This window comes from Penicillium cinerascens (genome assembly GCF_028974065.1).
Source record: "Penicillium cinerascens strain IBT 15544 chromosome Unknown contig_16_segment0_segment0, whole genome shotgun sequence".
Taxonomy (NCBI): Eukaryota; Fungi; Ascomycota; class Eurotiomycetes; order Eurotiales; family Aspergillaceae; genus Penicillium; species Penicillium cinerascens.
This window is the reverse complement of record NW_026695286.1, coordinates 159,116-174,788: the sequence shown is the minus strand read 5'-3', so window position 1 is coordinate 174,788 and position 15,673 is coordinate 159,116. Positions and strand designations below refer to the sequence as shown.

Genomic DNA, 15,673 nt, shown 5'->3' with positions numbered 1-15,673 from the left:
TGGCTTGACGGAGCGGCTAGAGTAGATGATGGATGTTCTGGGGGTATACGATTATACTATGCTTCTAAGTGCCCGGTCTATCACCACTCCGCCGCTGGAAACAGCCCGTTGCGCCGCTTCTCCGCTTCCCATCGCTCCATCCACGCCTTCATATTCTCGCGGCTCTTCGCGCTGCCTACGTTTACCGTAGGAATGACTCGGCCGATCCTAAGCGCACAGCAGAACATGGTGAGCTCCCTAAATGAACTGTGTTCGCTGTACGGTACCCCGAAGCATGCGCTCTCCCGCGTGCTTCCGCGTTGCGGAGTCAGGTCCTGTGCCGTAAACGGCGTTCTCCAGTGTTCGCCACGCAGCACCGTAGACACCGGAGGGTTCTGCAACATTCGGCCAGCCGGGGGCCGGTAGGACCAGCCGGTGGGTCGAAAGCCGACCACCCGGGAGAAGTGCGGCTTCAGCGAGTCCAGGTAATCGGCCAGAGTATCGGCCCGGATCTCGAACAGCGTCTGCATATGCACCTGTGCTTCGTTGGGGTCGCTGGTCAACAACGAAGATAGCTCCGGGTCCTCCAAGCAGGCGCATATTCGCTGCTTGTGTGGAGTGGCGAAGATCTTTGAACGCAGGGCCCGCGCAATCCCCAGGCAGATTCGCTCTTTGCCGATACTATACGTGCCGATGACGACGAGCAAGCGACCGTCATTCTTCGACGACTGGTCCGTTGCCCGGCCACTTCCAGTCACGGAGGACAGGAACTTGTTCATCAGACCGCCAGTTCCATTGCTTCCTTGATCGAGTGCCACTCCAGCCTCCTGGTTGAGACGGACACAGAGCTCCGCGCAAGCCGTGATCACGTCCTCCTGGCTGGGAAACGCATATTTCGGGTTGAGATAGGTGGTGTCGAGATAGCAGTGGTCGATGCGTTGTTGTCGCGGCCGACCTGTCGCTTCATTGATAGGGTCAGGTCGTAGTAGTGGATGCTGAATTTGTGCGGGAGAGGCACGAAAATCGCCACAATGGAGAATCCGCTGTCGTCGAGCATTAGGTCCATTTCCGAAGCTCTTTTCAAACAGAAATAAGGAGCTGCCGGGACAATGGTTGGCAGGAATCATCGTGACCTGCACACCCCCGGTGTCCGGCACCTCGGAGGTCGTTTCGAAATCAAGATCAACGATCCATTTGGGGTCGACTCGGAGCTGCTGTCGGACAAGGTTGCCCGTTGCCCGGCTGCAATAAATGGGTCCATGGCACCAGGACTTGCTCAGCCCGATGTAATGATCGCTGTGGAAGTGACTGAGGAAGTAAGCGTTGCACCCTTCCACGGCCCCGTACCGAAAGGCATCCACGCAGATTGAAAACCCGGGCATGATCTTGTAGAACGGACAGGTCCTCTGATACGCCTGCTTCCCGCGCGAAGACACCTCGTTGGACGCCGCCGTGGCCCATGCGGTATCTTCTGCGTTTCCGGCCATCATTTTCGAGAAGGCCGATCGTCCGCCTGCGGTACTTTGAGAATATGGGTCGCGCTGCGCAGGGCGGGCGTTGGCAGCGCGTTCAATGCGGGTCATTTTTTTTATCGGATCCGGCGGCACTGGTACTGGCTTCGGCGACGGTATCAATGTTGGCGCCGGGGTTGGCATATTCGTAGCGCTTGGTTTGCCGTCTAAACAATTATTTACATGAACCGAGGCATCCTATCTCCAGTCAGCCTGTAGTCAAGGTTGATGATAACGAAAGCACATACTGTCTCGCTGAGTCCTGCCAGCCCTCCCAGGCATATTGGGCAGGTTACACCTGCATCGGTCGTTGTATCGGCCCCATTCATGCCGTCGACATCGTTCTCGTCAAGTCGTAACTCCTCCTCTGCGTCTTCCCACGGCCGCTCGCGAAACTCTTCCCCTACTGGCTCGTCCTCTTCAAGATCGTCAAAATCCGCGAATTCATCATCATCGGTAAGGCTCGTGACTTCTCTTACCACTGGCGGCTGTTCGGCAGGAGGGTCTCCGACCGGGTCTTCATCAAGTGCAAATAGTGGATCATCTGTTGCAGCCGCAGGGGCCGGTGACACCTCATCCAGTTCGCGGTATGCTTCCATGTCATCTTCGATATCCGATTCATCGATGAATGGGCCGCTGGTTTTAGCTTTGGCCGGCGCCGAAGATTGAGCCGACTTCGATGTATTCCCATTCTCAAGCAGTGCACTCGGCGAATCCACTTTCCTGCGCTTCAACGAAGCGCCATTCTCGTTATACCGTTGGTCGTCATCCAAAAATCCATGAACGTCGCCCCAAATATCCTCCGGCGTCCGTGATCGAGGTCGATCGTTTGTCTCAACCTTTACCGCGGCTTGCTCAAATTTGGCTATACCCTTCTTGTCTTCCAAGAACAGTCCGTTTGCCGTATCATCTCCAACGTTGTTTCTCCGCTGTGAGGTAGGGGTCCCTCGGCCGCTGCTCGGAGAGCGTGATGATGTGACGAATTGAGTGATTCGAGATTGGGACGAGGTGGCACCGGCCGGACTATCAGTCTTTTGGAAGAAGTTCAAAATGCTGTTGTTGCGAGTTGCTGAAGAGGACGACCTAGCCTTAGAAAAGCCCTTGGACGGCGTCGAGGCCTTCCGTGCGGTTGACCCGGCCATGGCCCGCAGGGTGAAACCGGCAAGTATGAGGACAAAAAATCGGCTTCAAGGTCAATCGGAGCGAACAGGACGGACTACCAGGGAGGCATGTGTTCCGGCAAGGTCGTGTCGAGTATGTACAGGGCGCCGCTCATCGGCCAGACAAGGAAGAAACTTGAGTGGCGTGTCTTGCGTCTGGACGCGGGCGGCGCGACACGAAGTCACGTGGTAATTTCTGCCCACGATTGATACGGGCCGAGTGTCTACATTCTTACGAAATGTCCAGAAAAAACAGACCAGAACCAAATCTGGAGTTGATTGCAAGGGTATTGAAACGGAATCATGGGCATTTCATGGCAATAGGCCACAGCGCGTGGCCTTCAAACGTTTTCGCTGAGCCAGGATCTTCTGATTACAGGCTCCTTTAGAATGCGAAATGTCTCGGGCGATCATCAGGGCTGAGATCGCGAAGTAAAAGTTATGCCGCGGGTTCTCCTCCACGCATTTGCCGTCGTGGTGACTCTTACAAGTTGATGGCTGCACAACCTGCCCATTTTCTCGGTCCGGGACATCGCATGGTGAGAAGGCCTCAAGCGGAATTATTTCATAGATGTTCGGTGTATAGCGTAAGGGTCGTGGTAATTTACCGGGCCTTGCCGGCTTGGTTGGCAGCCTCTGCAGGAAGAATAGCTGGTTAGCGCACGCTCGCAACAGAGTCAAAGACGGCCTAGCAGCAGCCGACGGCAAGCTGTCAGGAGCAGATAGTTCTCAATGGCTATCGAGTCTCCATGAACAAGACGCGGTAGAGCGCATCACTTACCCCGCCGTGTAGCGTCCTCCAGTAGCCCCACGTCAACCTCCGACCGTGGGAGCATCACGTAGCGCACCACGCTGCCACGAATGAACATGTTCTTCACTGATGACAGGTGCGGGTACTGTGCCAAGTCCAACACCTCGACATCGTCGAGCTTGATGTTGAGGTACTGATCGACCGACTTCAGGATTCCACGGATGCGGATGTCATTCTTGAGCTCGATGGTGACGGTCTGGTTGGTGAGAGTCTTGAAGAAGCTGTAAAGGGCGCGGTATCAGCACAAATCGTAGACATTGCCTTGCGCAATGGGCTGGGCCTTTACCTGAAGAAAAGCATGATGGGGGAGGTGAGCCCGGGGGGCGGGGCGGCTTGCGATCAGAAATGAAGAATTGCGCAAAGCTGAAATAGCCTCAAGACTATCAGTCACTTTCTCGGACGGGTTGAACTGTGGACATGAAACGACGAAGGTCATGGGAAGATTCGAACTGCGATGCTGTGGAGAGCAGGGATGGAGTGTCGTGGTCACGTGACCCACTCCGCGCTTACGATACCGTACAACTGGGCACAGCACAACTCAACTCAATCGGTATCACTTTCAAATGGCCAAGAAATGGTAGTCTCAAACAAGTCGATTCTTCCCTTCAACCCATGTCTTCAAAATCCTTTTTGCAATACATTCACCGCCCGAGCTGGTGAAGCTGCCACCGACGTGTGGGCGGTCTGGCATCCGTCAAATATATAAACCAAGCTTGCAGAGAATAAGATCTATATTTACACTTGGAAATGGCAACTGGCATCTCTCATCTCGCATTACATTAAGTGGGATGGCCACCTGGGCACAAATAACTAAAGGTAACTTATCAACATCGAATCAATGCATCTCAGATCATCCCCGGCCTATGGGGCTGGGCAACTCTAGTGCGCTTCGGCTTCATCGCCCACCCGGACAAGCAGGTCCAGCCTGCTCCGTTTTTCCGGCCCTCATCAAAAATTGTTCCAAGTCCCTCAAGCAATTTGGCTTTGTCCCGGCCCGTGTCCAGGCGGAGCTTGACAAGCCACTGCTCCCACATCCACCCACCAAGCAGACCAGTCATATTGGCGATATCGCCCGTGCTTCCAATCGGCCCCTGCACTGCCTCGTACTCCTCAATTTGACTTGGTACACGAGGAGCTGGTGTCTCTCGTGGCGGCTGTGGCTCGCTGGGTTCCACTCCCGTAGGGAGGAACATCCAGGCACGCTTAATGCCGACAAAGCCGCTGTTTCGCAAACGAGAGAGGAAGGTCTTCGAGGCGACGGGATCATAGCCACGAGTACGTAGGTTGAATGCAAACTCGACCGATGATGCCGCGGCATATGCGCCGGCGCGAGAAATCTCCGCATCGAGCACCATGTACTCGAGGAAGCCGCCTGGTCGAAGGCAGCGGAGGCACTCCTTCAGGACCAGGTCATACTCATCCCGGTCGAATCCAGTGGGTGCTTCTGTCTTCAACAGAGCATGCAAGGAACGCGTGCTGATGACATCGAACTTACAGTTACCGAATGGTAACTCCCATAGATTCGCAACGGAAACCACACGGTGATTGGGGGGCCCCTTGATACCGCTGTTCAGGGTCTGGTTCTTGGTGACAACAGAGTAAACCGTAGCGTTCGGGAACTCAATGGCAGCTTCCCAGGCCCACTCACATGATGCATGGCCGCCGAGATCCAATATCCGGTCCATACGACGTCGTGGCCGTTCCGTGCAGTGCGGTCTCTCGGTGCGCGCAAGTCGCTTTCCGGCAGGGCTGGTGAGTAGCTTCCCGCCGTTCAAATACCGCAGAGCATCCATGGCCCACATGGGTTGGCAAAGCTGGGCGAGGACGAGCTGCTCCTTCTCAAGCTTGGAGAACTGTGCTTTCTCAGCCAGGACGGAGGTGATGATCGACTTGCGTGGCGATTGAGAGAAAGGGCCCTTGTATGCAGGCCGCTCCGGACGGACGAGCTCGTATTTGCCCATCAAACAATTAATGTGCATGTCAACCAAACCCAGTCGGAAGGACTGGATCGCATCAAAGCGCATGTTCCGGTGCAAGAAACCATCACCCTTGCCAGCTCGTTGTCGAAGGGACTGGAAGCCTCGCCAGTAAATTGAGTCCTTGCTAGCAAGAACGGGCGGCTTGGGACTGATAGGTTCAGGTACACCCTCAACGAATCGAACGGTTTTTTTCGGGGCACCGTCTTGATGTTCAGCAGACTCATCGAGTTCAACATGCATCGAGACCTCACTGGGATTAAGGTCGTTGACGGGATTGGTCTCATTAAGGGCGGCAAGATACGACGCTTGGGCAGCGAGCCAGACACTGGTTCGATCAAGACTGGCGGCAGCACGCTCCTGGAGCTCGTGGTCATACGTATCATCGTACTCGTACACATTACCAGACGTCGTGATTTCTTGAACGGCCTCAAAGGTTGCGCTCATGGGGCTATCTTGATGCGCGACAGGGCGAGTTGGTGTTTCACAGGGAAGTCGAATGGCAGTTGGTGGACCATTATCATCCCGAACGGCCGTGACCGGATCCTCCTGGGGATGTTCGGGCAATTCAATTACCTGCTCGACAATCTCTCCTTCCTCCCGTGGCCATGGCAAATTATAGAAACCTTCGGCCACGGCTGATGACGGAGGCTGATTATGATTTGGAATCGACCATGTGTGGCGAGCACGAGGGGCGAGCGAAGCGAAGAATCCACCAGGTGAAGGGATGCTCAGCTCACTGAAGCTGTAGCCGGACAATTCTGAAGCTGGTGTGATACCGTCTGCGCTTCGAGGGCGGCTTGGGGTTGCTTGGAGCTGCCACATCTCGTCATTCCCCTCGGAAGTTTCAGACCATGCCTCTGGAGTGCCATTGAGAGGGATATGGTGCAGCATTGCTAGTGCACTGTCAGGCAGGTAGATTCCCCGATCTGACGGAGTCGGTTCTCGAGAAATCTCTTCTTCCAGATGATCTTGAAGAGCGCTGGGGATTTGAGGGAATCGACCAAGAACGTGGCGCCAATCATCCTGCGGGCTCTCGATGGCAATCGGCACCTCTTGAAGATCTTGATTGCCGTCCTCATTTCTTGGGTCTCCATCTTGGCTTCCATCCAGATCGGGCCGCACATGGATATCCGTCAAGTCCCAATTAGTATCAGGAAGGGAATGTGTGTCAAGAGTGAAGGCACTGAGATTAGACTCCTGATCGGAGGATATACTCCCATCCAGCGAGGGCGGAGCATGGGATGCAGGCACTGAGCGAGCAAGCATCGAAAGTGCCGCGGGGGAGACAGGAATCTTGGATGGCGGAGTCGGAGGAATGGGTGAACTCTTGTGTGTTCCATTCATGGAGGGCCATGTTGTGGGTGAGGGGATGTCAAGAGTCAGCATGCGTTTGCGACTACCGCGACTGCTCGTCGAGGTCACCGAATTCCTTGTGACTGGTGTCACCAAACTCCCGGGCCTGGACCCCGGCGCGGAGAAGCACGTATCACTGATTTCGGTCTCGTCATCAGCCGAGATTTCGTCGTCCGTGGCGTCGTAAAGGTCGTCGAACCCCTGCATCTGTTGCTGCCATTCCGTATCCGAACATGAGGAAGTGGTGCCCGCAGAAAGAGGCGACATCAGCCGGGCGAGTCGAGGATTGGTAGGCGGCGAAAGCCCACTAGTCTTGAGAGTCAACTTGGGGCTGGTCATGAAGCTCTTCTGCGGTGGACTGGCACAGCTCTTGGGTGCGAAGTGTGATTCACGGGTATCTTCCATTATGGTATTAAGCACCGTCCCCCGGGCCTGCCGAAGGGGCGGGCATCGTGCATTCGAGAGGCGAAGTGTATCAGTCATATTGCACTGCCCTTTCGAATGTTGGGTTGAATCAAACTCCAGAGTTTGACGATCTATGGGTATCTCAAGGACGTAGTAAACTGCATAGACACCGGTCAACGGTGTCTGTAAGGCGTAATCGAAAGAGATATGAACGTAAATGCAAAATAAAAACAAGCCACAGCTACCAGAGCATGCGACTAGCAAGCACCAAAACCAGGATGACGAAATGAAGGACGCGAGACTTGACTAAGGGCTTCGGTCGTCGTGGAGGACTATATACTCTTGATCGGGCGCGTTCGACCCGCGGGGGATTCGCAGGGGAGGAGCCGATCCCTGTTCACGGTCATCCGGAGCAGAAAACTACTGCAACATTGGGCACCGCTAGTTCATCGGCCTCACGAGACCCTACGCTCATTGGCCAGGAACGAGTGGGCGTGTCGCCCAGCGACGTTTCCCGCCTGGGCCGACTGAGGGCCGGTCTGTATGGCGAGCAATTAAGTAGCCAGCCACGAATCAGGGCACGGAAAAATGTGACGAACCGCTGAACTGCGGGCACAAAGGTGAAGAGGCCAGTGATTGGCAACGTCTAAGCGCTGGGCCTTTTATTTTTAGCCACTGTGAGGTCCGTGCGATCAATATCACCAATTCGGGCACACGCGCCCGCGAAAAATGGGGTAATTAGTGCGCAATGATGCAGGAGAGGGGTAGAAAGAGGGGGTAAGTGTCCTCCAACGCCGTGGGATTAATCAGGCCGTATTAATATTAGTTCGAGCTAATTAATTAGTACGGTCGCATATGGATCTTAACCGTCACTCTCGAGCGAACAATATATTCTGCGTTCGATTTGATTTTAGGCCATCTCCGTCTGTGGTTGTTGGCTTAATTTATTCTCTATTCTTGATTTCAGTTTTGCCTTTTTGTCTTTCTGACCTTTTCCATTTCCTTTTTTTCTACCAGCGCTGGTTCTATGGCGTTCTTACTTCCTGGCCTATTGTTGAAAAGAAAATTACGAAATGATTTTTTGTCGTTCGCGTCTCAGCATAGTATATCACATGAGGTCTTCTACTCTCTAAGATTGTACCGTGCTTCTTGCGTTTATCCGGGCTTTCTTCCCGCTACCAGGACCTACGCCAAGTGGGTATCCTATTGACCACGAATATTCCGGCACGCAAATTTGCCTCTACTTCAGTGGACGCGTATGCTGTCGCAGTCACAATTACGGGAAGGGCTCGTGCAGCAAGGGAAGAAAGCTAACGATCGACAAAATCAATACGGTGAAAGTAAATCGAAGAAGTTTATGAAGACGGCAAGAGGCAACCGCCAATACAATTTAATCAATTTTGAAACTTGTTTCATAACGCGAGCGAGTTAGTTGGTCGTTAGGTGATAACAGACCAAGGTGGCTGGTGATCCATGGGCCCCCACGCGCCCCACCAACGAAAAAGCAAGCTGGCAATTATTAAACAGGGCTTTATTTCGTAGGCCATAAATCATTTTATGTACAAGAATCATTTACCTCACGCAGTATCCACCGTCGATGCGCAAGTCGTTTCCGGTCATGTAGGTGCTAGCGTCGCTGCACAGATAAACGTAGGCGCCCTTCAGCTCCTTGGCTTGACCGTTGCGGCCCATGGGGATCATCGAGTTCCACAGATCCTGAATTTTCTGGTCGACAAAGTCAGACAATCCAGTGTCGATGTAACCGGGAGAAATGCTGTTGACGCGGGCAAAATCGCGCCACTCGTTGGCGAGCGATCGTGCCATGTGGATACAGCCCGCCTTGGCCACGTTGTAGGAGGTCTGTTCCTGGGGGAAGTTGGCGATGTGGCCGGACATGGAGGAGGTAATGACGAAGCTACCGGTGCCCCGCTCCTTGAAGTGGGCTCCGACAGCCTTGGCGCAGTGGAAAGTTCCAGTCAAATCGGTCTGGATAACTTCTTCCCAGTCCTTCACGGAGCCATCAAGGACACCGCTGCTGGCTGTGCGCCCGGCGTTGGCGACAAAGGCGTCAATCTTGCCGAAGTCCTTAATGACGGTCTTGACGAAGTTGTCCACGCTCTCCCAGCTTCCCACGTCACATTTATAGGCCTTGGCCTTGACACCGTATTGCTCCCCGAGCTCCTTGGCGTTCTTCTCGCCGCCCTCGGCTCGAGAGGAGTAGGTGATAGCGACGTCCGCGCCCATTTCAGCGCAGCCACGAGCAGCCTCGATACCCATTCCACGGGGGCCGGAAGCACCGGTGACCACGACGACCTTGCCCTTAAGGCTGAGGAGCTCCTTCAAGCTTTCGGCTTTGGGGACAGGGATAGGCATGGTTGGTGTATGGATAGATTTTTATTGAATTGAATCCAAGTTCAGAGGGTTGGACAGGAGAGGATGAAGTAGAGAAGATAGAGATGTGAGAGTTGGAATAGAGAAAGGCGTGGGCTTAAATATACCCCTCTCTTTGACAAGCCCCTCCGGGAATGACTTAATAACGGGGCACCCTGGTCTTTATGCGTGCATTTGATTCGCTGTCAACACGAGTCTTTCGTGCGCCTAGTCTTGTTGTACAGCATTATGTCACTCGGTCCTGATTCGCTCAATCTAGAAAATCCCGGAACAAGAAATCAACGACGTGGGAATGTCACAGTGGATGACGGCGGAGCTATGATGTCATGACTTGCCGGACCTGCCTCAAGAGGTGTTGGATATTGATCTCATCGGGCCGAAAATCGTTCGGGAACATAAAACAAGCTAAAATCTTACTGTTTGCTCCAAATTGCCAAGTTTGGAAGATAGGTTAAAAAAATCCGAGGGTTGATTGTCTAACTCATGGATGAGCGGATCGCCCCGCACTTTTCAACATTCCAAGTCGATCGGAAGGGTCCTCGTTACAGGACACTCTTAGTGCTCGTTGAATTAGAAAAAGTAAAAAGGTAGAACATGAATCTTCAAAATGTGTCGCTAGTGCTTTTGTTACGATCCACAGGGGTAAATATTCATCTCGGTCCATGAACTCATCGCGGAAATGAATCAACAAAGGTTCCACCATGACGAAATCGGGAGATATAGGAAGCTCGCTGTGAACCGGAGTTGATTCATCTATTCACTTCAACAATAGATAATGTCTGGCTCCTCCCTGGGCCGGAAATGAATGCTATTCACTCGCCGTGCTGAGTTTCGATCATAGGAAGACAAAACTGCGGATGTGGAGCCACCGAGTGAAGCTACTGTATACACCGGTCCTCCACTGTTTCCACGCTACATCATAACCAAATCTTCCTTATCAATCTATGGACACCCCCTTCGGCTCTGAGGGGTTAATTATGGTTGTAACTTGCTGATCTCATGGCGGGGTGCGGTCTTTCTTCAATCGAGAAACGCACATCGGTCATGTTGGCTTCATACCTGGGACAGGCCCGGCAGCTCCGAAGATTCGTGAGCCAGAAGCTCGGAAATAGCCCCTAGATAGATGGTATTGACGGTTATAGGTTCAATTAGAGCACAAATCACAAGTGGGGTTTGACACTCACCATGTGCCTCATGTCAGTTATATTGTCCACTCTCTACGCTACCAAGACCAGCAGTTAGAGAAGACTGATACATAATCCTTCAAGTCTCGGCCCTTGGGTTATCGCGCACTCTGATAAGTGAGTCTTGAAGATATTACACATAGGCATTTTGACCTTATTCTCTATCATCTGACTACATATGATGCCCCCAGGATCACAAATTCGTGTTCTAATGTTGAAATTTAAATGGCAGGAAATATTCATCGCTTGGATATTATAACAGTAATTACATGCTGCCATCTAAATCCCAACGGGCCCACGGTTGAAATAGCTTCTGGTGTAATATACCCAGCTACTCCTCAGTCCTAGCTTAAAGCAGTAGACCGATTTTGTAACAAATAGAGTACCAGAGGCAAACTTAAGAATTCCCAGCGACCACTTACCATCATCATAGCATGCGTCATTGCAAAAGCGGATCAGCTTTCGTGTTTCGAAGGTCTCCATTCCATCGTTTGGAAGACCCACATACCTATACACCCAGCGGTAAATGAACATCACCTCGAGTGTCTAGTTTATGACGGTCTCGTGACCACTCAAGCGCGAGCAGAAATGACCAATAGATGTCCTGGTTTGACACATTCGTCCTGGTCCTTGCAATATTTAATCTTCATCTCAACAATTCTTAGCCTTCATTCTCACTTATTCTGTGGTAATGTGCTGGCATCTGGAATTTTCCTACATCGACAGGTCCTCAAAAGGCCAAGGAAGGGCAAGGCTGCAGGCGAAAAGCTCCCAAGGGCCGTGACAAAAATTTGCTCCGCAATACATTTCTCCTGTTTTGTCTGAATGTGTCAAGCATACTATTAAGTGGTTTACAGAAGGGTTGGATGTTTCAATGTTGTGGTGCAGAGTTAGGTGTCACTGATTGCGCTATATACGGTACGCCTTTTCCAAATGTCAAACATGATTTCCGTGGACCCGAAAAAGCCCAAAATCCCGTTGAGTAGGATTAAAAGTCTGGCTGATTATAAGCTCAGATCTATCCTACTATGCTTGGATTCAAACGCTGAGATGACCTGGTAATCATGTCATGCTCCAAGAGGAGGCCATGTTGAGCAGGTACCTAGAAGATGAACAGCGGCATTTACATTGGATGCAAGGACATTCACCCTCAATCATGCGACTTATCTCTCAACAATCACGTGAGATATCAGGTTGGAAACCCTGATTTGAATGTTACGGTTCACACTGCCTATTCGTGAAGCTGGCTTGTGACAGTTCAATTAGCCGTAATGGCAGATCCAAAAGATGAAACACTTAGGTAGACGGCTTTCAAACTGCTACTACAAGGAATACTGATAAATTGACTGCAAAATCCTGACTGGGCTTGGAGCATCGAATATGAATACAAAAGCATGGCAAAAACTGCCCAAAGACATTTCATCAAGAAACCCAAGTTGTCCTGGATGTGTTCCAAATGCACGGGAATGATGAATGGACACCTGCGCGGTGCTGTGATATAACTAGAGATTGAATAGCGTCCATAAAGCCAAGGGTGCCAGGTGGTTCAGGACATTCCATGTGCTCAGGTGGCGCAGTCTTGCATAGATGAAGGCTAGGCTACATGTGTGCCTAGAAAGCGAGACAGCAAATTGGCAGACTAATATCATAATCAAAAATATCAAAATATCTAACTATCCTAGCTCAAGTTATGTAATTGAATGGCAAGCAACATTGCAGGCGATGGTGACATCTTGGCGAGGCCGTTGAGTCGCCGTTTTACTCCCTGCTCCTACAGCCAGTCAGTAATACAAATGTTGCGACCGTGCGATATGGCGTTTGGGAAACACTGTCGACGAGTTACATTCGGCGGAGTACAGTGCCTTAGAAGACGTAAAAACTACTCTATGGGAGATGCACTACCCCCACTTACCTGTTGACCTAACTGGGTGCAAAGCTCCCACCGGATAAGTTCCCCGAGGTGGGCACCGGCAACGTGGTTCACATCGGCCGGCTGTTCTGGAGTGAGGTCCTTCTTCCTGCCGTGGAGGAGAGTTATCCTTATAACACCCACATGCAGCCCATCACTACTAATGCTGAGGATATGTGGCGGACTGAGCAAGCGGATAATGCTTATGACATCTTCCCGGAGTATATCTACCTCTGCAAGGATCTCAACTACGGTCTATGTTTTGATTATAAGGGTTGATGGAAGCGGTGGGGGTTCTCAAAACAAGACGATACACTAGAGAGCATTCCATTAAATAATTATCTGAATATCATGTGCGTCCAAGTCTCGCAGTCTCGGGAATCCGAGCACCGGTTTTCCTCGCGTGTAAAGCCTATGGCTCTTGAAGATGTGGCGCCCGGCTGCTTATCTCAGTGGGCCCGTAGACGCGCACGGACAGGCATTCTCTGGGGACTGACGTACAATAGCGTACCGGGCACGATTTATGGACTGCAAACTATAAGATGGCGCGTCTAGTCTTGTAGAATTCCAAATTCATCGTAAAAGCTTTGCCCATTGACGCTAGCTATGATAGGCTTGAAATTTAGATCCACACCAATCCTGTAGTTATTCCGAAAAAGGAAAGTATATAATTCCAAGGCTCCGCCCCGATGCATTGCAATTTCCAGGCATCTTCTCATAACTGTCGCCCGAGGTTCAGAAACAATTAGGATCCCTAGGTTTATGGAAATTCTCGGCACGATTTATGGACCATGCCGTCCTGTCTCCACATGAGACGGGCTGAGTTGCTAGAACGGGCCACCTTCCGGGTAGACAAACGCCACTACCAATCACCTCAATATTACCGGCATGTGCGGAGTATGCGGAAGGCCGAAGCGGCTACCCAGTGTCCGTACAGGAATTACTGAGACCATCGCTTGGTTCGATTATCTGTTCCTCAGAGACGCGACGATGGACGAACGGGGTCAAATCATTTGAAGGCGGGAACGGATGCCTGGGACAGTCCCACATGGTGGCCCAAACCATTCAAACTCTTCCGAGTCTCCAAATAATAATCGTGGGTATCAACGGCTGTCGGCTCTTCGTGGCCCTCTGAAACTACCTCGGTAGTCCAGTGTGGTTCATCTCGCGTGTCGATCGACGAATAGACTCGGCCCTAGGGATCAATATCCCCCACCCGTACCGGGGTTATTGTTCTTGCTGCAGGGGCTGTGGCTCCATGCACTCGGTACCAATGAATTTAGCTCTCCTAAAGGGTTTCATGGACATCACAGCCGGCAGTACTCCGTAGTAGTGTGGGGATCTCCAGGAAACAGAGTCGCGTAGGGGCCCAGTCTCACCTTTCGGTTTTTGGGTCCCCTCGTCAATCACTCCCTCTAATCACCCATGCGGATGGAATCACGATCCCCTCCATACCGTTATGGACGCCGATAGCCGCAAAGAGGCCATCTTGGCGGCTGTGAACGACGATAGTCGCAGCCAAGCTATCTTGGTGGTCACCGTTGTGTTCCTCGCCCTTTCACTTGTCAGCGTCGGTCTACGATGCTTTGTTCGAACGCGAGTTGTGCGGGCGTTTGGCTGGGATGATAAGCTGATGCTTATTGCGATGGTGGGTGATGCTAGACAGCCGGAGAAAGACGATCACTGATACATGTTTTGCAACTCAGGCCTTTAACCTCGCCTTCGCCATCTGCGGAATCCTGGGATCGAAATACGGAATGGGAAGAAAACTGCTGTACTTCGCTGCAGAGCCGCACAACTTCCACAAGGCCCTTCTGGTTTGTCTTCTGGTCTCCCATGCTGCTCCACTCGCTAATCGCATATCCAGTGCTGGTGGCTTGGTCAGGTTTTCTACGTGATTACCTGCGTCATAGCCAAGCTGTCCGTCTGCATCACCCTTCTTCGCATTACCGTCGATCGCATTCACGCTTGGATCATCTTCGGCGCCATGACTTTGTCCGCAGCAATCGGCCTGATCTTCTTGTTCTTCACCATCTTCCAATGTAATCCGGTCGACTACTTTTGGAGTCGACTTTCGGAGCAGGGCACCTGTATCGACAAAAATCTACTCATCGGGATCGCATACTTGTACAGTGTCGGTGCCGCCCTCACCGATCTGACCATCGGCCTTCTGCCGGTGGCGTTGATTTGGAACTTGCGCATGAATCAGCGCACCAAGGCTGCCATTGTCGGCATTCTCGGAATCGGTTGCATGTTTGTTGCTTCCTCCGTCCCGTCTCTGGTGTGTACTAATCGACCTCTGCAGCGCGAGTGCGGCGGTCATCATTCGTATCCCATTCGTCCCCAACTACAAGGACCGGGAGTTTTTGTGTAAGGGGAATTCCCGTTCGCAAATGGAGTCGGACAATTTCATTGACAACACCCTAGATAATACCTACCAAATTTCGATTTGGTCCAACGTCGAAGCCGGTCTGGGCATCACAGCCGGCTGTCTCACCACCCTCCGCCCCCTCATCCGATTCCTACGCGATAATTCCTCCGCCTCCCGCAGTCGCAACCCCGGACCCTTTCCCCTATCCAGCAATGCGCCGCCGGGTCTCCACCGTTCCTCGCGATCGAAACACGAGGACCGAGAAGACGTACACCGGCTCTGGGCCGGCAACGAGCTTGACGACTATCACGGGGTGACGACCACCATCATGGGAAGTCATCGGCCGAATCTGACCAGCAGCGAGGAGGATCTCAACCCGAACGACAATAATCGAAGTGCATGGAAAGTTGAACGGTCCGTTCGTGTGTCTGTGCGTGATGAATAATTCGATACATTATCCCCGTTAATGCTTTATGTACAAATAACATACATACCACTTGATGATCACGAAGGACTTGTTTCATGCCATTTTGTTTCTATATTAGCAATGCCATTGAGCAGTGAAAGCCGTCCTGCAGGGAACTCATTTCGAGTTTGTAAAAATACAACAGCAGATTACC

At 52.0% G+C, this 15,673-nt stretch overlaps 6 protein-coding genes across 6 annotated transcripts; 2 read left to right on the top strand and 4 right to left on the bottom strand.

Moving 5' to 3' along the window:
• Positions 1 to 80: 80 nt before the first annotated feature.
• N7498_000057 (DNA cross-link repair protein PSO2) lies at positions 81 to 2,632 on the bottom strand (the record flags this gene model as incomplete). Its single annotated transcript, XM_058447120.1, has 2 exons — positions 81 to 1,688; positions 1,739 to 2,632. The coding sequence occupies 2 exons, from the start codon at positions 2,630 to 2,632 to the stop codon at positions 81 to 83; spliced, it is 2,502 nt and encodes an 833-aa protein (XP_058312531.1).
• Positions 2,633 to 3,254: 622 nt separating this feature from the next.
• N7498_000056 (Sm-like protein LSM2) lies at positions 3,255 to 3,761 on the bottom strand (the record flags this gene model as incomplete). The annotated part of the gene is made up of 3 exons (XM_058447119.1): positions 3,255 to 3,286; positions 3,432 to 3,682; positions 3,748 to 3,761. The coding sequence occupies 3 exons, from the start codon at positions 3,759 to 3,761 to the stop codon at positions 3,255 to 3,257; spliced, it is 297 nt and encodes a 98-aa protein (XP_058312530.1).
• A 545-nt stretch (positions 3,762 to 4,306) lies between these two features.
• N7498_000055 (uncharacterized protein) lies at positions 4,307 to 7,276 on the bottom strand (the record flags this gene model as incomplete). The annotated part of the gene is made up of 1 exon (XM_058447118.1): positions 4,307 to 7,276. The coding sequence occupies one exon, from the start codon at positions 7,274 to 7,276 to the stop codon at positions 4,307 to 4,309; it is 2,970 nt and encodes a 989-aa protein (XP_058312529.1).
• A 1,494-nt stretch (positions 7,277 to 8,770) lies between these two features.
• Positions 8,771 to 9,571, bottom strand: N7498_000054 (SDR family oxidoreductase; the record flags this gene model as incomplete). The annotated part of the gene is made up of 1 exon (XM_058447117.1): positions 8,771 to 9,571. The coding sequence occupies one exon, from the start codon at positions 9,569 to 9,571 to the stop codon at positions 8,771 to 8,773; it is 801 nt and encodes a 266-aa protein (XP_058312528.1).
• A 2,995-nt stretch (positions 9,572 to 12,566) lies between these two features.
• Positions 12,567 to 12,961, top strand: N7498_000053 (uncharacterized protein; the record flags this gene model as incomplete). Its single annotated transcript, XM_058447116.1, has 2 exons — positions 12,567 to 12,626; positions 12,710 to 12,961. The coding sequence occupies 2 exons, from the start codon at positions 12,567 to 12,569 to the stop codon at positions 12,959 to 12,961; spliced, it is 312 nt and encodes a 103-aa protein (XP_058312527.1).
• A 1,180-nt stretch (positions 12,962 to 14,141) lies between these two features.
• Positions 14,142 to 15,498, top strand: N7498_000052 (putative integral membrane protein; the record flags this gene model as incomplete). The annotated part of the gene is made up of 5 exons (XM_058447115.1): positions 14,142 to 14,330; positions 14,389 to 14,499; positions 14,550 to 14,935; positions 14,988 to 15,052; positions 15,110 to 15,498. The coding sequence occupies 5 exons, from the start codon at positions 14,142 to 14,144 to the stop codon at positions 15,496 to 15,498; spliced, it is 1,140 nt and encodes a 379-aa protein (XP_058312526.1).
• Positions 15,499 to 15,673: the final 175 nt, after the last annotated feature.